This window comes from Sorex araneus, chromosome 3 (assembly GCF_027595985.1).
Source record: "Sorex araneus isolate mSorAra2 chromosome 3, mSorAra2.pri, whole genome shotgun sequence".
In the NCBI taxonomy this organism is placed as follows: domain Eukaryota; kingdom Metazoa; phylum Chordata; class Mammalia; order Eulipotyphla; family Soricidae; genus Sorex; species Sorex araneus.
Window position 1 is genome coordinate 209,104,361 of NC_073304.1, and position 24,263 is coordinate 209,128,623.

Here is a 24,263-nt window from a genome sequence, read left to right on the forward strand (position 1 = left end):
AACTCAGGAATTACTCCTGGCGGTGCTCAGGGGACCATATGGGATGCTGGGATTCGAACCTGGGTTGGCCGCATGCAAGGGAAACACCCTACCTGCTGTGCTCTCACTCCAGCCCCACTGTTACTAATCTTTAGAATGCTGTTCCACTGAACCTAGGTTTGAGCCTTTCCTTTTCTGTCTGTAAGTTTGGTACTGGCAGAAGATGTAGTACTGTATCAATTTTTTAATATTGCAATTATGATTAAAAATCATAGGAATATAATTATATTTTCAATTCTGTCATAGTCTTCCAAAATGAAATGCTTTTTTTGCCAACTAAACAAAAGTAGGGCTAACCATATAATGACTCAGCAATTTCTTCTTAAAGGAAGTGTCTCAAGAAATCTTCTGAGTCAGACGAAAGGATGAATAAAAGGAGCTAGTTACAAAAGAGTACATATATTACGAATACATGTATACTGAAGTTCAAGAACAGACAAAAGCAATCCGTGCAAATATAAATCAGAACAATATGAAGGTGGGAGTGATGGCTGCCCCGGAAGTGAGCACCTGCATAGAGTCTGCTGAATAGTGACCATGCGAGAGATACTTATACAGGAGATAGGAATCATTATATGAGGGCTTTTGTACTTCACTTTGTGTGTCCTTTCTACTTCAGGAAAAAAGTCCGGGTTTTTTATTTTTCATCAAGGAAAATACAAGTCATCTTTAACAATCAAAATAGGAAAACGTGAGTAAAACCAAGCAGCCCTCTAACAGATGAATTTTAAACCTGACCTCGTTGTTCATCAGGAGGAGCTAGTTGAGGGGTAACCACAGTGGAATTTCCCTGCCTCCCCAGACTGTCAGCATCCTCAACCGCAGATCAATAGATAGTATTTCAGATGAGGCACCACAATGTTTTTTTAACTCAAAAAAGATTGGGATTATATACCAAAATTAAGGATTTTTAAATTTTTGTTGGGCTTTCTAAGAGGCTATGTTTTTTGTTTTGTTTTTGTGGTGGTTTCCTGTGTTTTTGTGGGCTTTGTTTTGGGATACCTCAAGCAGTGTTGAGGCGGTCCAAAGGCCAACCAGAAGTTCCCGGACAACTGGGCAGGTGATTCACCGCAAGGGCCTGAGGACTGATGCTGCATGGGTAACATCAGGCTATGCCAGCGATGCTGGGGTCTTCAGTACCACACCAGTGGTGCTTCAGGACCTCCGGGACTGTATCCAGTGATGCTCTGGGGTCCATACAGTGCCAGAATGGAATCTGAGTTAAGCATTTTAAGAATGTGCCGATCTGATGTTCCAACAGGAAATGATTTTTGTAGTATTTTTCAACCTTGTGGTACATTAGTAAATTCTAAGCCAAACTATATAACAAGAGTTAAAAATTTTTTTTTTTTTTGCTTTTTGGGTCACACCCTATGATGCACAGGGGTTACTCCTGGATCATGCATTCAGGAATTACTCCTTGCAGTGAGCGGGGGACCATATGGGATGCTGGGAATTGAACCCGAGTTAGGTGCATGTAAGGAAAATGCCCTATGTACTTGTGCTATCACTCCAGCCCCTAGAGTTAAACATTTAATAAGAATGCAGTGACATGGAAAAGGCAAGTGATGATCTGAGACTTTTGTTTCAGCTACTGGAGTGAGGTAAAATTTACATAGGGGAAAAAAACGGCCAACACTTTACATGAATGAATCTTCCTTCTGTTTGTTGATAAGCCAAATGTTGTCACTGTCACTGTCATCTCGTTGCTCATTGATTTGTTCAAGCGGGCACCAGTAATGTCTCTCATTGAGAGAGTTATTGTTACTGTTTTTGGCATATCCAATACTCATGGGTAGCTTGCCAGGCTCTGCCACGCAGGCTCGATACTCTCTGTAGCTTGCCGGCTCTCCGAGAGGGGTGGAGGAATTGAACTCAGGTCGGCCGCGTGAAAGGCGAAAGCCCAACCGCTGTGCTATCGCTCCAGCCCAAGCCAAATGCAACAAAAGAAATCCTGTACAATGCCCTAATGATTATTGCACATTTTGATCTGAAACCACAAAGAGAAATTATTGAAATATAGAAGATCTTCCACAATTGCTATTAATACTTTGTTTCTGCTGTCATTAATACCACAGAATTAATACATTCATATCTACTCTAAAATCATATTCTGTATCACTGTCGTCCCATTGTTCATTGATTTGCTTGAGTGGGCACCAGTAACACAATGGAGACGTTACTGGTGCCCGCTCGAGCAAAAATCATATTAGTAAGAAAAATCCAAATTACTAATTTGGAGCACGAGAATTTCTTTGCAGTTATTTTTTTTAATTTTTATTTTATTGAATCACCGTGACAAAAGTTACAAAGCTTTCAGGTTTAAGTCTCAGTCATATAATGATCAACCCCCCATCCCTTCACCAGTGCACCTGTTCCCTCACCAAGAACCCCAATATACCCCCTCCCACACACACCCCACCCCGGCACCTGAGTGGCTAATGATCTTCACTTTATTTTCTCTATACTTTGGACACATTCAATATTTCAACAGAGAACTAATTATAATTATTTGTAATTTCCCCTCAACAATCAAAGCTGCTGAAAAGGCATTATTTGATAGTTTGTTTTCCATTGCTGAGAATGAAAATTAAAGGAGCTTTTAGATTTCTGTCGTTTTAGTTCAGTTTACGTCTAGATGTATTGCTATAAGTTTCTGGGTGCCAAAATGGGTTAGTAGACCTCCCGGATCATAGTCTTTAAGGAGCAGAGGGGCCGTGTTGTGCGCGGCTGCTCCGGATCTCATCTGGGGCACTTTGCAGTTACTGAGAAAAGTTTGCATGCTTGGACAAAATACTCAGCAATTGCAGCTTTTAGTACTAACACAAAGGTGGTGAGAACTTTATCTTCATGCAAAACCCTGCTAAAAATGTTCAGAGCAGCTTTACTTGCCTGAACTGAGAAGTAAGTAACCACATTTTCTTCAGAAAAAAAAATTACGGTATATCCAGACAATGAAATCCTATTTAGCGCTAAAAGGAAATGAGTTATTAAATAATGAAAAGGCATAGAAGAAGATTAAACACATTACTAAGTGAAAGAAATTAATCTGGCTATGTACTGTATGATTCCACCCTCTTCTGGAAAGGGCAAAACTATTGTGACAATAACGGGATCACTGGTTTCCAGGGGGAGGGAGTTAAAGTCTGTGAAATGAATATAGGAAAAACACAGGACATTGGGGCTGGAATGATAGTATAGAGGGTAGGGCGTTTCCTTTGCACGAGACTGACCAGGGTTCAATTCCCAGCATCCAACATGGTACCCTGAGCATTGCCAGGAGTAGTTCCTGAGTGCAAAGCCAGGAGTATCCGCTATACATCACTGGGTATGACCCAAAAAGTAAAAAAACAAAAAAACAAAAAAAACACACCAATAAACAAACAAAAAAAAAACCCCAGGACATTTCTAGAATGCAAAAATACTGCATTTACTGACATAATGATAATTATAACTTCTCTATCATTGTATATTGTCTAAATCCAAAAAGAATATACAACACCAAGAGACTCAAAGAATACCACGGTTGGTTGCCCAGGTGCCTTGTGCCCTGCTCTGCCTAGCCCTGGACCACATGAACTTGTAGGAACCCTGCCTAGGATCTCAGGACTTCTGGCCCAGCAGATCTGTGAATCCTGAGCAAGTTACCCTCCACACTTCCATTCACAGCTTCCCAGCAGGGTGTTGTTCCTCTGAGAGCTGCCTGCAGAATACACAAGCCCAGGGCAAATGTTATTCTCATTGGGAAAAAACTAAAAGCCTTCTAAGATCAGGGATAAGACAAGGTTGCCCACTCTCGCCACTTCTTTCAATATAATACTGGAACTACTTGCCAGAGCAATTAGGGAAGAAAGAGGTAGTGAAGGCATCCAGATACCAAAGGAAGAAGTCAAGCTCTCACTATTTGCAGATGACATGATACTATACTTAGAGAATCCCAAAACCTCTACCTGTTGGTCCTAGAAACAATAGATTTGTATAATAAAGTGGCAGGTTACAAAAGCAATACCTAAAAGTCCATGGCTTTCCTATAGGCAAATAATGAAAGAGAACAAAGTGATATTAAAAAAAAATCCCATTCACAATTGTACCTCAAAAATTCAATTACCTTGGAATTAACTTAACTAAGGTGGTAAAGGACCTGTACAAAGAAAACTACAGAAATACAAAGAAGACATAAGGAAATGGAGACACATCCCTTGCTCATGGATTGGGAGAATTTTACATTGTCAAAATGGCAGTACTCCCTAAAGCATTATACCGATTCAATGCAGTCCCTATTAGGATACCCATGACATTTTTCAAAGAAATTGATCAAACGGTCCTGAAATTCATATGGAACAACAAACCTCCATGAATAGCTAAAGTAATCCTTGTAAAAAAGAAGATGGGAGGTATCATCTTCCCCAACTTAAAACTGTACTGTAAAGTGGTGGTAATTAAAACAGCATGGTACTGGAATAAAGACAGATTCACAGACCAGTGGAATAGGGTGATATACATCTTATGTTATATGATCATTTAATCTTTGATAAAGGAGCAAGACATATGAAGTGGAGCAAGGAAAACCTCTTTAACAAGTAGTACTGGGAAAACTGACAGCTACACGCAAAAAAATGAACTCAGACCTTTGTCTAATGCCATGCACAAAAGTCAGATCAAAATGGATTAAAGACCTCAACATCAGACCCCAATCCATAAGGGTGGGAACAAGATGAATTTTGTTTATCACTATTATTTTTTTAAATACCAGGGATCAAACATAGGATCTCTCATGCTGATCTTTTTTTTTTCTGTTTTGTGTTGTTTTGTTTTGGGGCCACATCTATTGGTGCTCTGGGATTACTCCTGATTCTGTACTCAGAAATCACTCCAGGTGGCTTAGGGGACCATATGGTTTGTGTGGGATCAAACCTGGGTCACTAGTGTGGAAGGTATGCACCTTACCCACAGGACTACAGTTCCAGCTCTATGTATACTGATTTTAAATTAACCCGTATTTTACACATCTATCCAAGGAACACACATAATGTACATACTTGAAAAACCAAAATCCACTTATATCACATAACATTTAAGACATGATTTAAATAAAATCTATACTAATTCCATACCTGTGAATCTAATATGCTGGAAATGTCATGTGTATCAACATTGACTTCATTCAGCTGCAAGCAAAATAAGTTTTTGGCAACCTGGACAAAATCTGGGATGGAACACACTTCAGTAAGAACATAGTACTTAATCTCATCTCAATGTACAAATCTCATCTTTGCTTTTTTTTTCTCTATATGAAATTGCCTCAACTGTAACTTAAATAAATTAGCTTAGGAGAAGTTCAACTAAGAAAATTGGGGTAATCAGTTAGCTTTCTGATTCAGTTAATAAAAGTAACAAGAAACTAAATATAAATCACAGTTGTATCTGTTTCTCAAACTTTTATATAAGAACAACTTTTTCTGAACATAAGACAATATTACAACATACCTTTCTACATGGAAAAAGCCAAAGTATAAGTAAGAATATTATAAAATGGAATTTATTTTTAAAATAATGAAAAGAAGCTATTACGTTAAATATAAAATTATTTATAACATCACCTACAGAGAAGCCACCAAGTAGAAAAGTTAAACGTTATAGTCTCTTCCATCAATAACACTACGTTATGTTTAATAGTAATAAATATGTATCACTGTGTCACTATCGTCCTGTTGCTCATCGATTTGCTCAAGCAGGCGCCAGTAATGTCTCCATTCATCCCTGCCTCGTTCAGGGTCAGAGGAATGAGGCCCATTATTGTTACTGTTTTGGGCATATCAAATACACCATGGGTAGCTTGACAGACTCTGCTGTACAAGATTCTGCCAATTTTGATTCTGATTTAAAAAAATTGTTTTAATTCAGAAATATGCAGTGTCATAAAATTAATATATCATATTAACCAAAAAAAGATTCACAATAGAAAAATACTTTATATTTTTTAAATATAATTTTTAAAATAAAACATAAATACAGAATAATTTTATAATAGTGAAATTATTCTGCATTTTCTAGTCTTATTACTAAATAATCATAATGTGAAATTATTTTGTATTTTTTAGTCTTTGTGATTACTAAAGCAATATTCATATAATAAAGAAAAAAATTTAAAACACTACAGCAGAATGCTATGTTAGATCTGAAAGATTCTAACAAAATTCTCTGCTACCAGCCAGCTCGGTAGCTATTTTCAGAGTACGGATTAAGGGACTTGCACTTGATGTTTGTAGTCTTTATCCCCCTCTCCCTCTCTAAAGAGGCACTCTTAATTAAAATGGGTCAGAATAGTTCTTCAACTAAGCATCTGTGATGAGATAATAAGATGAACCTGATATTACCTCCAAAAGATACTGTCCCTTTCGCATCTATTTGGACTTGCTGTTTCAGGGCTTGGTGTTGTTCTTTTGTGGGCTGAATACCAAGATAATTAAGAGCCTGGAAGAAAAGGGACTCATGAATTTTTAACTCTCCAAAGAATAAAACTTCTTATAACTTTCTTTTATAACTCAGTGAAAAGAATATTAGGAACAGTAGCCAAAATTAGGTGTCCAAGTAAAGCTGGCTGACCACGAACTAATTTTCTATGAAAGATTTGCTTCCTGATTTTAAACCCCATCTCAGTCACCCCTTCCTGGCTTAAGCTAGTACTTGGATTAATGCAGGTTTTAGTAAATAGTAAATTAAAATAAATAAATAAATAATAAATAAATAAATAAAAATTAGATTTCTTTGAAATCTACTTCTTTCTACTGTCTTCTTTTAGGCAATTAACCATGTTGATGAAAAGTTTTGAGAAGTCTAGTTGTTATCCTAAAGATTATTTTTTGCTTTTATAAAATGACAGAACTACACTTTTTGCCAGAGCTGATTTTCACCATCCAGATGAAAGATATTTCCCAGTCACTTTTGCAGCCTGATAGTTCATGTGAGTATATACACACAAGAAGGCAGAAATGCAGTGGAAAACTACAAAAGCAGGTATATGTTCTCACCCATTCACCTTCTCTCATTGGAAATTTAAAATTTTTTAAATTTTAAAAAAGATGGATGAGAGAAAAGGGAAGGAGAAACAGAAGAAAGAGACAAGAAACAAGAGAATTCAAGTCATCATCTTGGTTCATGAAGTCTCTCAGCAAGCAGAAACATCAGATGCAGAGGGAGTGCCTAACACTGTGTTCTTTCGGGCTTCCTTTAAACGTGAAAGAAATACTTTTACATTTAAAAGCCACTATTATTTGGGTTTTCTAGTTATATACACCAAAGCCTAATCTTAATATAGGACACGACCCACTGGATACGCTTTCACCAAATTCTAACAGAATTTACAGTGTCAAGCACATCAAGAATTAAATAGATGAACAGTTTACTTTCCCTAAGACAGCAAAAACGTTTACATGCTTATTAGCAATGTTTTGATTCAAAGTATTTAGTAATCCACTTAACGTTTTTATATATGGAGTTTTAAAAGTTATCTTTTGCAATTTCTAATTTGCTTACATTCTTCCAATTGTGACAACCAAAAATGCTTCCAGATCCTGTCAAGTGTCCCGTTAAGCAAAACTATGCCCATTCTTGAGAATCACTGTCACAGAACAAATGCTACTAGCAGCTGAAAAGTACACTTTCTAAGTTTTTCCCTATGACTAAATCGCTGTTAAAAATGTGTAAATTGGGGTCCGGAGCGATAGCACAGCGGGTAGGGTGTTTGCCTTGCACGCGGCCGACCCGGGTTCGATCCCCGGCATCCCATATGGTCCCCCAAGCACTGCCAGGAGTAATTCCTGAGTGCGAAGCCAGGAGTAACCCCTGAGCATTGCTGGGTGCGACCCAAAAAGCAAAAAAAAAAAAAAAAGTGTAAATTGGAGCCAGAAGAACAGCACAGGAGTTAAGGTGCTAGCCTTGCATTTGGCTTACCTCAGCTTGGTTCCTAGCACCCAAGTGATTCCTAGCTAGGAGTGATTCCTGAGCACACATGCCAGGAGTAAGCTCAGTATCACCAGGCCCAAAACAATAACAAAATGATAAAAATAAAATATAATATATATAAATTATGTATTTTTGAAAAAAATTATTATATACAGTTTTATACTTTAACAGTACACTAGGACTTTCTAGTCTGTATACTTCATTCTTCTGCGTTCTTTTTCCAATTACTAACTAGTATATGAGAACTTAAAATGAGCGAATATACTTAATCCAGATATTTATTTATTTATTTTTTGTTTTTTGGGTCACACCTGGCAATGCACAGGGGTTACTCCTGCCTCATGCACTCAGGAATTACTCCTGGCAGTGCTCAGGGGACCATATGGGATGCTGGGAATTGAACCCAGGTTGGCCGCATGCAAGGCAAATGCCCTACCTGCTGTGCTATTGCTCCAGCCCCAAATCCAGACATTGAAAGTAAGAAAAAGTCATCAAACCTTCTTCTGAACAGCTCCCAGGTGCACATATATTTCATTGAATAATCTCAAACACTTTATTTTAATAATGTAAAATTTAATATATAATAAAATTATTAATCTTGGACCAGGGAGTGGGGATAACTCAAGAGGCCTCAGCACTGACCAGCAGGTATCACTCAGCTGGCCTGTGCCCTTAGGCACCCCTCCCCAAACACCAGCAACAGAAATCTATTTACACTAACCCTAAAAGGAGGCAAGATCGGTACATTCCTGAAAGAATGTCCCCAAGACTAAAATACAATCTACTAAATCAAATGTAAAATGTCTTTCCCAAGTTAAGTTTGTTTCCTAAGTGAAGCTCCAAACTAATTCTCTGACATTTTATAAGAATTCATACTTTAGCCAAGTAGGCCAACTACATTTATTCAAGAATCCTGATTGTGTATGGCATAAGTAATTTCAAAAAGTGATGCTAAATGAGGGCATACACTTCTATAAATTTTAGGTCAAATCACATGAAAATAATTTTTTAATCTGAATTCTTTCGATCTCTAGTAATGCAAAATTATGAAAACTATTGTCAGTTTTGAAAAAATCCATCAAATTTCTCAAACTTGAACTGTAGGATACAAATTGAGTATTATCTTCGTAAAAAAAATAATCAAAACTACATCATGGCAATGCAATGTTTTCCTTTTTAAGCAATTTACCTGTCAACAATCTTAAGTGAAAGCAATTTTCAAAAATAGATTAATTCATGCAAAATTAACAAAAATTACCAATATAACTCAAAATAAATTGAAACACAAAAACCAAAAATATGTATGTCTTAAAGTATGATTTTTGCATTATCTTTGTAAATAGATATTTAAAAAGCATTTAAATGATAAACTCAAAATTAAGAAGAGGTTTACATCCTGAGGAGAGAGATAGGAACATATAAGTAAGAAGAAACATAACAATATAAAAAGAGGTTCTCATTCTGGATACACACATTCTAAGCAGGTAAATGTGTGTTTCTTTCATTATTCTAAACTGTACAATCTTTCTTATATATGAATATTTTCTTTTTTTTTTTTTTTTGCTTTTTGGGTCACACCTGGCGATGCATAGGGGTTACTTCTGGCTCTACACTCAGGAATTACCCCTGGCCGTGCTCAGGGGACCATATGGGATGCTGGGATTTGAACCCGGGTCGGCCTCGTGCAAGGCAAACGCCCTACCCGCTGTGCTATCTCTCCAGCCCCAATATATGAATATTTTCATATAAAAATTTACACAAGTAAGAAATAAAATACCTGTCACAGTGGTTGGTACTCAATAAATGGGAATTCTTATTAAGTGACTATAAAATACCCAAATACAATTAACGAAAGTACATATTGATCTAGAGTTATAAATGTATAGGTAAAAGTCTTGTAGAAAGTAAAATCTACCCTACCTGAATATGACATGCTAAAGAAGTAAGCTCATAAACTTAATTGGAAGCAGTTTTTTTTAATTAAAAAAGTAATTTCCAATAATTTCTTGAATACTGATACCATCTTTTAATCTTAAACAAAATACAAATTTGCTAATTGGGCAAATAAATACCCTTAAAACTTCTTCTGATGTCTGATTAATCAATTTAAAGAATGTTACTTCTTTACAACATTGGTCACATCCTTCCCAACCTAATACAAAGAACATCTCATTAACTATAATCAGACACGGGGCATGCCACTGCTCACTAATCTTCTTCAAATGTTACAGAAATGTCAAGAGGTAAAGTAAATATCAGTGAAACGGCATCTGTATCCCAAAGCATTTCCTCAGGTACAAAAATACAGAGTATAGAGGTACAATAATCTCTCGTCTTCAAGCCAAACTATATCCCTATTTGTTATGTTTGCATGCCTACTTATAATTTTAATGTAGGTATCATACATGGTACTCATAAAAATACTTTGAAAGATGTGTATTACTGTAAATAAGTGAGGTGAAGTTACTTTAAAATAGCCGTAATTAAAATCATTCTCAAAGTATTCACAGAAAGAAGAAATCCATTTTACAGAAAGGGAAGGAATTAACTAACAACAAGTTCAGTATTAGGAATCACTTCTTGATACCAAGAAGTGGTATCAAGTATATGTAAGTGGTATTCTGGTATATATAATTGTCCACAGAGACTAGAAAGAGAATTTCATGAATAGCATACATATATACAACTTAATCAGTAATCCCCTCGCCAGTTTTTGGGGCAGTTTTTGGGGCATCAGGGGAATTAGGGTGGTCACAGCTGACTGTGCTCCTCAAGGCTTACTCCTGGCTCTGGGTTCAGGGGTCATGCCTGGTGATGCTCAAGGACCATATGCGGTGTTGTGTATTGAACTCGGGTTGGCTCTGTGCAAGACAAAAATCTTAACCTCTTTCTTAATCCTTAACCTCTCTGCTTTTCCTAAAATTTTTACTCAGTAGGCTGGTTACACAATGACACCATAAACTGTCAAACTTTTTCTTTTGAAATCTTTCGACACCAATTTTCTGGATGCTGTGTGATATACTTACAGAAAACAAAAGAGATAAGTTCTAATTTCATTTTAAGTACTTGATCAATGTCAAGAGTGACCTCTGAGCAGAGACGGAAGTAGCTCCTGAGCATCAGAGGGGGTGTGGGCCAAATATGTTTTCCCCCAAAAAATATTTGACCAAACTGACCTTATTGTTTTAAGATAATAAATGAAAGTGCAGAGCCAGGAGTCAGCCCTGAGCACCAGCGGGTGTGACCCAAAAAGCAAAATAAATTAAAAAATTAAAAATAAAGCTACAGTCTGGACTGATAGCACAGAGGGTAGGGCATTTGCCTTGCATGCGGCCGACCCGGGTTCGATTCCTCCATCCCTCTTGGAGAGTCCAGCAAGCTACCAAGAGTATCCCGCCTGTACAGCAGAGCCTGGCAAGCTCCCGGTGGTGTATTTGATATGCCAAACACAGTAACAAGTCTCACAATGGAGACGTTACTGATGCCCGGTCGAGCAAATCGATGAGCAACGGGATGACAGGGATACAGTGATACAGTGAAATGAAAGTCAATCTAATGTACAAGTAACAACTAAAATAGAAGTACTAGGTAGATAAAATGAAGTGGTACAATATTACATAAAACATGTACTTAATACAGAATTATTTTTTAAAAAGGAGTAGCTTAGGATATATGTGGGTGGAGAGAAACTAATTTAGGTTTTAGAAAACAAAATTGTTAACTGAACTATACTTTCAAACTCTGAAAAAACAAAAAAAAGCTCTATTAAATAAGTCAGTATATTTGGAATAAAAGCAAAAAAGCAGCATTTCCACAAAATAAGTATTTCATTTGCTATAAAACAGCTTTTATTTTTCCACAAAAATAATAAGTTGGATAATCCCTTTTGCTGCTTGGTTGTAACAAGCAGTATAAAACAAATGATTGTGTGCCTGCTAAGGGGACAGGCTTACGGGGTGGTTAGGAAAATGGGACGATGGTGGAGGGAGTAGAGTCAGTGTTGGAACATCGAAAGCCCACAAAAACTGTATTCTTAAAAATGGGGTGGGGGATGGGATTGGGAGGGTGGGAGGGATACTGGGTTCATTGGTGGTGGAGAATGGACACTGGTGAAGGGATGGGCTCTCAAACATTGCATGAGGGAAAAACAAGCACGAAAATGTGTGAATCTGTAACTGTACCGTCACTGTGACTCACTAATTAAAAAATAAATAAATTTAAACAATTAAAAAATGTTGTAAACCATGGTGTTTAACTAAAGCATTAAAAAATAATTAATTTTCTCAGGTTAAAAAGAGGACCCAAAACTGAAATTCTGATCCAGCAATTATGCAGGCCATATTTTTCAGAATCAACACAAATTTAGATTACTTCTTATCTCTAATAAAATTCAGCAGATTAAAAAATACTGGGAATGTAAAGTAGTCAAAGAACAAAGATTTTTCAGGTAAAATTATGAGCAATATCATTTTCTTTCATTTAAGGGATGGTTGGCCTTGAATCTTAGATGTTGAAAAATATATTAAATCATTATTAAAGAACAAAAATTATTTATTTTAGAAATAAGTACATTAGTTTTTAAACCTCATTCTACTTTTAGAAATTTGTGAATAATGTTGTCATTCTAAATTGTCACTGTCACTGTCATCCCATTGCTCATCGATTTGCTCAAGCGGGCACCAGGAACATTTCCATTGTGAGACTTGTTACTGTTTTTGGCAAATCAAATATGCCACTGGTAGCTTGCCAGGCTCTGCTGTGCGGGCGAGATAGTCTCGCTAGCTTGCCAGGCACTCTGATAGGGACAGAGAAATCAAACCCTGGTCGGCTGAGTGCTAGGCAAACGCCCTACCCTCTGTAAGAGTTTAGTTTTTCCACAAACAAAGAGAGAATGCAAGTTAGAAAAAGGTTATCAGGATTTTAAACAATATGTTATTTTGTAGTTAACTAAAACTTTTATTGGGTGCAAATAGTGTACATTGGGTATTGTTATAGAGAAGCTTTATTTCATTTATGAGTTGAGATATTTGAAAGATTGTAGGGAACTATAAGTTGATGTTGAATGCTACAGGTTTGCCACAGAAGAAAAATTAGCCTGACCTGTAACAGCAATGTCTGGCTGAAGGAGTTAGAAAAGATTCAAAATTGAATAATGGGGAAGGTTCAAAAGGAAGGGGAAGGTTCATCATACTTTGTTAATGAAAAGTATGCTATCAGAAGACATGCAAAATATGGGAGTAAATAACGTCTTATTTCATTTTATAAGACATAATTACCATATTCTTCCTAAAATGTGAAAAATCATTATTCACAAAAATTGACAGGATAGTAGAAACTTCACCAATATATTCATATTCAAACTTCACCAAGATAGTAGATATTCACCAAAATATTCATAGAGGAAAAAAATTTCCTGTTAGCTTTTGGGTAACTTTATAGGAAAACATTTTAAATGATCTTTTACTTTAAATTTTTCATTGCAATCATTTAAAGTTTCTCTTCTCCACAAAAAATGTTATTGTTTTACTAACTCCAGGATTAAATTTTTCTGTCTGCTATCTTCTTTATATTAATATGCACCTGACTATTTTTGGCTACTTGAATTGTTTTGGTGTATTTTAGAATTACTCAAATCATATAAGAATAAATAATTCAAATACAAGTTGGTATTAATTTAATTGTAAATTAAGTAACTTGAAGAAACTAATAATTTCGGTCTTTTATCCTTTTAAACAATTACAGTACCTCCTTGTTATATGGCAAGAAAATAAAATTTAAAGAATTTACCATTTCTAGCTTTTCTGCCTTAAGGCGAACAGATGGATTTAGGGAAATCTTCTTTCCTTGTGGTCCATAATTATCAGTCCTGGCAAGGGTAACATCTAAGAGATAATAGGATGTACGTTAATAAGAATAGAACCTTTCATTTGATAGGACACGTATACTAGCTTCTATGGTTTGGAAATGATTCTGGCTAATCAGTTGGTAGATTTCACGTTCTTTCTTTCTATTAAAACACCATCATATATAATAGTCTTACTTTAGCCCTAAAGATATAATACAATGGGGCTGGAGTGATAGCACAGTGGCAGGGTGTTTGCATTGCATGTGGCCGTCTCGGGTTCGATTCCCAGCATCCCATATGGTCCCCTGAGCACGACCTGGGTTTGATTCCCAGCATCCCATATGGTTCCCTGAGCACCACTAGTAGTAATTCCTGAGTTCAAAGCCTGGAGTAACCCATGTGCATTGCCGGGTGTGAACCAAAAAGAAAAAAAAAAGATATAATACATTAAATGCGGAATTACGCATTAAGTCCCATAAATAAATAAATAGAAACATAGATTCCACCACTAGCTCATAAGTTAATAATTATGAAAGTATTTTTTCTTATGAAATAAGTAAAATCATGCTATTATTTATTTATTTTATTGAATCACTGTGACATAGAGCATTACAAATCTGTTCCAACACCCACCCTCCACTAGCGCAATTTCCAGCACCAGTGACCCCAGTTTCCCTCCAATTCCTTCAAGCCACCCCTGACCCCTGCCAGCCTCTATGACAGGCACCTCTCCTGTCTCTGTCTCTGTCTCTCTCATTATGGTTTGAATAAAATTCATTATGGTTTGAATAAAATCATTTTAAAGACTAAAAAATATGATGAGATAACAGTTGCTTTGTTATACAATTTCTGGAAGTACTTTGGAAAACCTCATAAATAAAGTTTATTTCAAGTTTACACACATATATGATAAAACCAGAATTTCTTGAGCTATAAATACTATTTCTTATTTTACAGAAGGGCAATACTTCAAGTCACCAGACTTTCAAGGATTGAGATTCAAATACCTTTCACCTATTTTCCAACACCTTTTCGCTATACTTTTATTATTTAGAAGAGCCTTTGGTCTTGTGTAGAGAGATCAGATGTCACAGTTTGTGAAAAAGATTTGTTTTTTTTTTTGTAATTAATGTCAGTCTTTTTTTTTTATCTAAGTTGTCACTATTCTAAGTACACTCTTAAATGGTATTTACCAGTTCTACACAGAAACTAGAGGAAGAGAAAAAACTTTTTAAAATGTCACATCTTTATGCAGTGTCTTAATTTTTTTTTATCTCTCTGAGCATCTGTCTCTAAGTACAAAATGATTTGCATTCTCTTAACATAAGAAGTGCATATGAAAATAAATAGTCTTCCTCTAAACCTTTAACACATCCTTAGCAGCCTATATAAAATTATGAATATAGCTTATAGGTGTCAAGATCATTTTAAAAAGAAAACCAATTACTGACTTTTGGTTTCATATAGATTCAAATCTTATAAAAGACTAATTTTAGCATAACAGAATATTTATAATTCTGATGAATATAAAGAAGTAATTATTCCTTTGTCACTCTGATATCAATTGTTGGTCCTGGAGAAAAAAAAACTATAGATTTTCCCCCCTCTATACGACATTTTGACAGAAATGTCGTATCAAACCTATAAAGTCTGAAATAAAGGATCAGCACCTACTGAGGTAGGAGAGAAAACCAACGAGCAGATAAGCACAATTTTCCATTTCTGAGGTTTGGACTATGAGGTTTGACAATGATTCTAGCATAGTGCTACAAGTAGGACCTACGCCAACCAAATTATTTTCTTAAATAAACCACGACTAAACCTGGGTATCAATTACTGAAGTTTTAGTGTGGAATGGATTGAGAGAGATGAAAGTGAGAGTGAGAGAGAGAGAGAGAGAGAGAGAGAGAGAGATGAGACATCTATAGACACCAAAGCATGCGCTCTCATTTAGATTTTCCTATGCTGAAACATAAAAATGTATGTGTAGATGGCAAGAATATAAGATGAGCTTTTATTTATACTTCCTTTCGGTCAGTAAGTACCCTACATACTCATGAGTTTTTACCAGAGCTGCAGTAATCAACCACAGTCACCACACGATCACCCCACCCTGTGTTTCAGAAATATCAGCAGGTTTGTGTTTTATTTTTTCCCCCTAAAGCTTCACATAATGGTCACACCTCACTTTGAGGGAAAATTGGCGTAAAATCTGCAATGATTACATGATTACGTGATGAAATGTAGATGTTACTAGTGTCATTCCCAAAGATGAAGAGACGCTGGCTCCAAAAGGTAAAGAAATTTTAGTCCAATATTGAGGGACCATGTTAGGATCAACTAGTTGGTGACCATGCAAGATTCTAATTTTGGAGGAACTCCTGAAACCAGTGTGTTTAACGTGCCAGTACCTTCCAGCATCAGTTTTCTAGCTTACTCAGTAAAAAGAATAAAACAGACCACCAACAGGAATTGTAAATGTAAAATTAAAAATTAATAGAAAATTTCCCTACATGCATAACTTTAGACTCTATAAAACTATAGTTTTAAAGTATAAAGTTTTATAGACTATCAAATCTATAGACACTATATTTAAGTAACAGATTTGATGTAAAATTATACTAATCCCTCCACCTAATAACATGCAATCATGGCTAAAAATATTTCACTTTCTTCCATTTGGCCTTCTTGTAAATCTTCACTTCTGATCCCAAACCTTTAAAGGACAAATCCAGCATGACTTGCTACTTCAAGAGTAATTTCACCTAAAAAGGGCCTCGTAGACAGCCTTCCTCATGCCAATGGCATCTCTCAATTCTAGCTTCAAGATACTTATTTATTCCTTTCAGGGAAGTAGACTTTTTGAAAAAAATGGTTTATTAGGCCTTGGATCTTCAGTTCTTCCTCCCCCACCCCTTTTTTAAAAAAGTAAATGGAAATGTTTTATAAGGGCAAAACCAATATCATTGGGTTCACAGTATGGTCCCTCTAGGTATATTTTCCTCTATCTCTTCTTTGTTTCAATTTCAAAAGTCTTAGTGTAAGACAGTAATAAGTTTCCTTGGCATTAAGGTTAAAATGTTCCATTTTAGTTGCATTTTAATATTTATTTCATAAAGCTTGCCTAAACATATTTTTCATTAAATTACTTTTCTATTATAAAATCTGGCATTGCTTTTTACAATCAGAAAAAAAAAACCTGTGGTAAAGGTACATTACCACAGGAGGTGTATACTTTTCTCCATTTGCTGTAGGTCTCTTTGCTCAAATTGCATCTGCCTCCAAAGTTCATTTGACTTGGAGCTCATCCTTTCTCATATGCTATTTTTTTTTTTGCTCATGTTGTTTCCTTTACGTAGGATGATCTACATTCATCTACAAACTGATGTCTACCACCATCTTCAAGATATAGATGATATCTAGTTTTTGCCAAATTTTTTTCTTCATTTATTTTTGCATAGTGGAACAAGTTCTTTATGATATACTAGCTTAAAGAGCATGGGATGGGACAAGAGGAAGACATAGAATTGAATCATTATTTGGAAACTTTAATATTTGGCTCTAATGTATTCTGGGATACTATTCTAGCCTGCATGTTCTTTAAATTATTCTAACAGCAAAATTTATTGAGCATATACTAGATACCAATTATAATGCTAATTTAATTTGATTACATGATCTTGTTAATATTCATAAAATCCCACAAGGCAACTAATTCAAGGAAACATGACTAATAAATTGTTACAGAGCACTTTGATCTTGTCTTACATTATTCGTGTAAGACAGTGCTCCTTAGGCTATTTAAAACCACTTCTGTTTTAGTTAAAAGAGTGCCTCAGGGGTAGAGAGATACACAGCAGAACTTGCCTTGCAGCTGACCTAGGTTTGATTGCTGGATCACATATGATCCACCTAGTACTGCCAGGAGTGATTCTTGTGTGTGTGTGTGTGTGTGTGTGTGTGTGTGTGTGTGTGTGTGTGTGTGTGTGTGTTTGGGTTTTTTGGGGTTTTTTTTTTTTTTGGTTTTTGGGTCACACCTGGCATTGCACAGGGGTTACTGCTGACTCATGCACTCAGGAATCACTCCTGGTGGTGCTTGGGGGACCTTATGGGATGCTGGGAATTGAATCCGGGTCGGCCTCGTGCAAGGCAAATGCCCTATCCACTGTGCTATCGCTCCAGCCCTATTTTTTTTTTTTGATGTGTTTTTGTCTTTTGTTTGGTGCCTGGGGTTGTGCCATAGTCAATGCTGCTCAGATACCCGGCATAATTGGGGATCATATGCAGTGAGGAGGATGTAAGGCAGGCACCTTAACCCTGTGTTCTCTCTCTGGCTCTCAACAACTTTACCTTTTGCTCAAATAAAAGTTTAATTATTTACTTAATTACTGTAGTGTCAGGGAAGGAACTTCAGGACTTCATTCTTGGAAGGCAAGTGCTCTACTATCCAGCTGTCTCTCTGGCCCCCTTCAACTTGGTTCTTCTTAATGTATATCTGCTTGTTTATCTGTGGGCCACACCCAGTAGTGTTTAGTGCTTACTCCCGGCTCTGCCAGGAGTGATTCTTGAACACAGTACCAGGTGAGAGCCAGAGCCAGAACACAGCTGGGTGTGGCCCCAAACCACCCATGGCCCCCTCGAAAATAAAATGAAATAAAGAGCACTTACTATAGTCATCATTTGTAATTTAAGCACACTGTACATGAAAAAGTACATAAGGATTGGCAAGACAGTACAGCGGGTAGAGTGCTGATCTTGCAAATGGCTGACTCTGTTTTGATGGCTGGCATGAAAACTGTTCCTGGATCACTAACAGGAATGATTTGTGAGCATAGCACAGCAGGGTGCTTGTCTGGCACATGGCCAAACCGGGTTCAATCCCCAGAACCCTATATGGTTTCCTGAACCCAAGTACAATCTCTGAGCAGAGAGCCAAGTCAGCCCTCAGCACCACCAGTTATGGCCTCAAATCAAAAATACTCCCCCAAAACCTAAGTAATTAAGAAAAGAAGGCACATATTTATGTACATATATATTTAGATGTTTTCTAAAAATATTTTTTTAACCCATGTTTAAATTTCCAAGCTTAAGTATCTCCTAGAGAATATCTTAATTATGAGGGTATGGCACAGTGGGATGGTATATACTTGTATGTGGCCCGGAGTTCAATCTTCGTCACTGAGAAACAAACAAAAACGTCCTAATTGCTACTGAACTAGGTTTTCTATATCTAAATAATATTGAATAAATGCTGACAGAATAAATGACTCAACAGTACATTGTGTAGTTAAATTACTTTAAACATTAAAATACAAGTATCTTTACCACAGTTTGTTTCCTTCTTTCATCTTTTTTCTCACATGGGTTCCCAATTTAAGATGAAAATTAATTAAGAGAATAAAACTTAACTTATGGTATTCCCTTATGGAGGGGAGTAATGATAATAAAATGTGTAAGAGTTAACAAATCCCACTAAGTAATAAGGTAGATAACAGTGGTGAAAGACCAGTCCTGATAGATACTCCCTAATTAAGAGAAAACTACTGTGGACTGTACTAGAAATTTCAGCAAAAGTGGTAGCTATTTGCTATGGTCTGAATGTTTACTTTCTTCCAAAATCCCTATGCTAAAATCTTAAATCCAGAAGATGATGGAAGTAGGAGGTGGGGCCTTTGGGTGGTGACTAGGTCCTGCAGGTGTAGACTTCGTGCTGGGAGCAGTGACAAAGGCCCCCTTCCAAACAGTGCGCCCTGACCCCAACCATGTGAGGACACAATGAAGTGTCTGCTACTGGAAGAGGGCTCTCACACGGACCAGGGTGACACCGTGATCCAGGACTTGAGCCTCTAGAGCTAGGAGAAATGTTATCTGTGGCATTCTGTTAGAGTAGCTAGAATGGACTGAGACACGGTATGATTTATACTATCTCTTTCTTGTTCTGCATCCTGATCTAGAGACAATGCTATTAGGAACTTAAATGTGTGGCAATTATTATGATTTAGACACATGTCTTTTTTTTCCCCCCCTTTGGTATATATCACACCTGGCGATGCACAGGGGTTACTCCTAGCTCTTCACTCAGGAACTACTCCTGGCAGTGCTCAGGGGGACCATATGGGATGCTGGGAATCAAACCCGGGTTGGCCACGTGCAAGGCAAACGCCCTACCCGCTGTGCTATTGCTCCAGTCCCATAGACACATGTCCTTTCTATAAGCAGTTTTTTTTTTTTTAAAAAATGTTGCATTTAACTTTTTAAGGTAATTTAAAGGGAGAGGTTTTTTTCTTAACATTTGATATTTGAGGGCTGGAAAGACAGTATGGCAGAGAAGGTGTTTGCCTGGCAGTGGCCAATCTGGATTCAGTCCCTGGCTCTACATACGGTTGCCTGAACCCTACCAGTTATGGCCCCCAAACAAATTTGTATTTGAGTAAATATTAGAGCTTGATAAAAATCCATCTTTATGGATAATTTACATAATCGGTGCATTATTGTTTTCAAATTAAGAATAATGCAAACTCAATAATAAAAAATCACCAACATTTTTTTCCTTAAACTGTACTCCCTTCTATAAAGTTTCTGAAATTGTATTTGCTATACCTCATGAGTACTTCACTAAAAGGACAAGGCAACCTAATCTTGATTTATAAAAACTCTCTTTTCAACAATTCATTAACTATTCAAGCTTCATCGATACTGCTATGATAATGAATCTCTTAAAATTTCAACTCTTTGTTAAGGGCCATTTCCAAAAGAAGTTATTATTTAATAGGGACCACTGCATAGTGCATTCATAATGCTCTTTAATTTATGAAGGAAAAGAAGCATAATGCACCCTTCTTTAAAGTCTTTTAAATCACATTATGTATTCCTACATTAAGAGAGTAATTGAAAAACATAGCAAGAAAGGAATCCAATGTGCACTTACCTGTATTAGACATATCAGTAGGGATGTTGTCCAAAGAAGTAATTGGAATCTGTTCTGTTTTCTTGTATTTAGTTTTTTTTTATGGATGAAAGAAAAGGAGGAACATGAAATGTTATTTTCTAAAGTAGGCCAAAGATCAGACACACACTCATATTAACATAAGAATTGTTAATGAGATAAAAGCTAGTCTAAAATATATGAAACATCTATGATTTTGACATACTTATCTTCAAACAAGCCAATTCAGAATTAAAGATAGCAACTGCTATGAGCTCTACTATGTATGACAATAAAATACAACATCAAATATTAGTCATTTCAAAGGTATTTTAACTCCAAATGAATGAGCATAAGGAGCCACTAGGAAATGGTTACTCTGTAGTTAATGAGCATGGCCCTCAAACTGAAGTTAGCTAAAATAAATATGATTATACTGATGGTATTTCAGTCAGTTTCCTATTTCATTTTCCTAATTTATTGCTAACACAGATTTAAAGACCACATGCTCCATTTTATCACTTTGATTTGTTAGGGCACTGTAGCAAACAGTAACTAGTGGTTTGATTTTGAAATAGAAACATTCTCTTTTGTATGAGTTTAGTACAGTGAATCTTATTTATTTATTTATATTAGTAAATAAATATAAAGTTTATATTTATTTAAATATAAGATTTATACCACTCTGAGGTACAGTTATAGACTTACAAACTTCCGTGCTTACATTTTAGTCACACAATGGTCAAGTATCCATCCTTCCACTAGTGCCCATTTTCCACAACCAATAGTCCCAGCATCCCTCCCACCATCTCCACCCCTACCCCCTCCTCTCACCCTGCCTCTGTGGCAGGGCATTCCCTTTTGCTCTCTTTCTTCTTTTGGGTTTGCAATAGAGGTATTGAGTGGTCATCAGGTTCGGTCTAGTCAGTACAGTGAATCTTAAATACGAATAAAAGCTTCTCAAGAAATACCAACGTGTGAAAAAAAATCGCAATGTGTCAACAAACTACACTTTCAAAATATAATGTCAGATAATCTTATAATCAAATGTATAATTATATTATAATCAAATCAATTTTACAATATTACATGATATAATTGTAATACCTGTGATAACTATAAAAACTCATGGGGTTTTTGGAAGACTTCACAAATCCACAAATTTAAGATTACCTGATTAATCCTAAGAGAAGGTAAAATGACATCAGTAGCTTTGGGAGTGGATGAGGTCTTTGGAATCAGGTTTTCAGGGGGAGAAGAAATAAGATTCATAGTTAAATTTTGAGATCCATATTCTCCTGAAGTTTGTAAAAAAGATGTATATGGTGGAGTCTCTGAATGACTGCTGCCAGAGTCTTGTCTTATGAATGCTATCTCCCAAGCAGATTCTGACCTAGCAATAAAAATGAAGTCATTTATGCAAACCTTGTGAATACAGCACAATTGAATTCTAAGACAATATTTCAAATATCATTAGGCATATTTTCTTTTTTAGGAAGCCAGTAGCATAGCAGATAAGGCGCTTGCCTTGCATGTGGCTGACCCATGTCTGATCCCTGGCATCCCATATGGACCCATCAGTCCACCAGGAGTGATCCATGAGCACAGAGTCAAGAGTATGCTCTAAGCACTGTCAGGTGTGGCCCCAAAACAAAAAACACAAATAAAAAAAATAAAAAAATAAAGAAATATGACTTGTTCTATCTTATGGATAGGATAGTTACCTCAACTTGGCTCTGGCAATTATGCTCTTCGCTTCTTCAAATGATACACCAACCATTGATTCCTTGTTTATAGAGACAAGTTGATCTCCTGGCTTCAAACGTCCATCCTAGTTTAAAAAGTAAAATTTACAATGAAATTGATGAGAATTCTTTTTTTTTAAACTGACAGTATTCAAGCACCAAACAAGTTATAACAAAGAATGTCTTAGAGAAAAAGCAAAATCATGTCCATCCTAATTTAAAAAGTAAATTTAACAATGAAACTGATGAGAATTATCTTTTTTTTTTTAAATTGACAGTCTTCAAGCACAAGAAAAGTTTTAATGAAGAATGTCTAAAGAAAGAGTAAAATCATGTTTCTGGCCTGGTTTCTCATTGCAGTGTGCTCAGTGTCACACAATAGGATAACAGGACAATCGAGTAGCCTATATGAACTCAATACCCACAGGGAGATCAAGTGGTCCAACCCTGTCATTGGGGCCAATGATTCAAGTTTTTTTTTTTAATTGAATCACCGTGAGATACAGTTACAAAACTTTCATGATTGAGTTTCAGTCATACTATGATCAAATACCCATCCCTCCACCAGTGTACCTTTCCTACCACCAATGTCCCCAATATTCCTCCTGCTTCCCCCACCCCCACCCCCTGCCTCTATGGCAGGCACTTTCTTTCTTACTCTCTCTTTACTTTGGGGCATCATGGTTTGCTATAAAAATACTAAGAGGCCATCGTGTTTGGTCCTTTGTCCACTTTCAGCACATCTTCCATCCTGAGCAATCACTACAACCATCACTGACTTAAGTTCCTTCTCTGTCCCAACTACCTTCTCCCCGAGCACATGACACAGGCTTCCAAACCATGGAGCGATCCTCTGGCCCTTGTCTCCACTGTCCTTGGGTATTAGTTTCAAACTACATTATTTTATATAACACAAAATAATGCAGACATTCTACATCTGTCTCTTTCTTTCTGACTTATTTCACTTAGTATGATACTCTCCATGTCCATCCACTTATAAGCAAATTTCTTGACTTCATTTTTTCCTAATAGCTGCATAGTAATCCATTGTATAGATGTGCCATAGTTTCTTTAACCAGTCATCTGTTCTCAGGCACTCGGGTTGTTTCCAGATTCTGACTATTGTGACTTGTGCTGCAATGAACATACAAGTGCAGATGTCATTTCTGTGTTTTTTTCACCACCAAAAAACATTCCCAGAAGTGGTATTGCTAAGTCATATGGAAGTTTGATTTCTAACTTTTTGAGGAATGACCATATTAAGCTGAATCAACCAACAACTACCTGAAAAGAAATTGAAAAAAAAAAAACAGTTGGAGAAAATAGAAACTAAAGGCTTCAAGGCACTGTCTAGATTTGGAAAAATGAAAGCAAAAACTACAAAACCACAGGGGGAAAAAGTTCTTTGAAGTGAGAACATACCCATTCTTCCCCAAGAAAGACAGAGAAAAAGAAAAAAGGAAAAGATTTTGGAGATATCTATCCTTTTCTTCATCAAATTCTGATTCTTCTAGCAGCTCTTCAGATTCTGAAGATCAGGATAAGATAAAAGGGGAAAAAACAAGCTGTTCACATAAATCTTCTAAGTTCTATGTCAGAAACTAAATTAGACATCAAGGACAGCTTAAAACCGAAAAAGAAGTCAGTCAAAGGATGCAACTGAGAAAAAAAAGGGCAGGAGGGCCTCAAATAAAAAGCAAAACATATCCTAAAGAAAAAGATTTGTCATTTGAGTGCTTATCAG

At 36.4% G+C, this 24,263-nt stretch overlaps 1 protein-coding gene across 2 annotated transcripts in view; it reads right to left on the reverse strand.

The window, feature by feature from the left end:
* STXBP4 (syntaxin binding protein 4) overlaps positions 1 to 24,263 on the reverse strand; it is a 174,272-nt gene that overhangs the window by 120,119 nt on the left and 29,890 nt on the right. For both annotated transcript variants that reach the window (XM_055133881.1, XM_055133882.1), the window contains 6 exons: positions 22,499 to 22,605; positions 21,948 to 22,167; positions 20,778 to 20,838; positions 13,792 to 13,886; positions 6,417 to 6,513; positions 5,154 to 5,245 (listed from right to left, as the gene is read on the reverse strand). In XM_055133881.1, the coding sequence (XP_054989856.1) occupies positions 5,154 to 5,245; positions 6,417 to 6,513; positions 13,792 to 13,886; positions 20,778 to 20,838; positions 21,948 to 22,167; positions 22,499 to 22,605 (672 nt within the window). The remainder of the gene's footprint in view (positions 1 to 5,153; positions 5,246 to 6,416; positions 6,514 to 13,791; positions 13,887 to 20,777; positions 20,839 to 21,947; positions 22,168 to 22,498; positions 22,606 to 24,263) is intronic.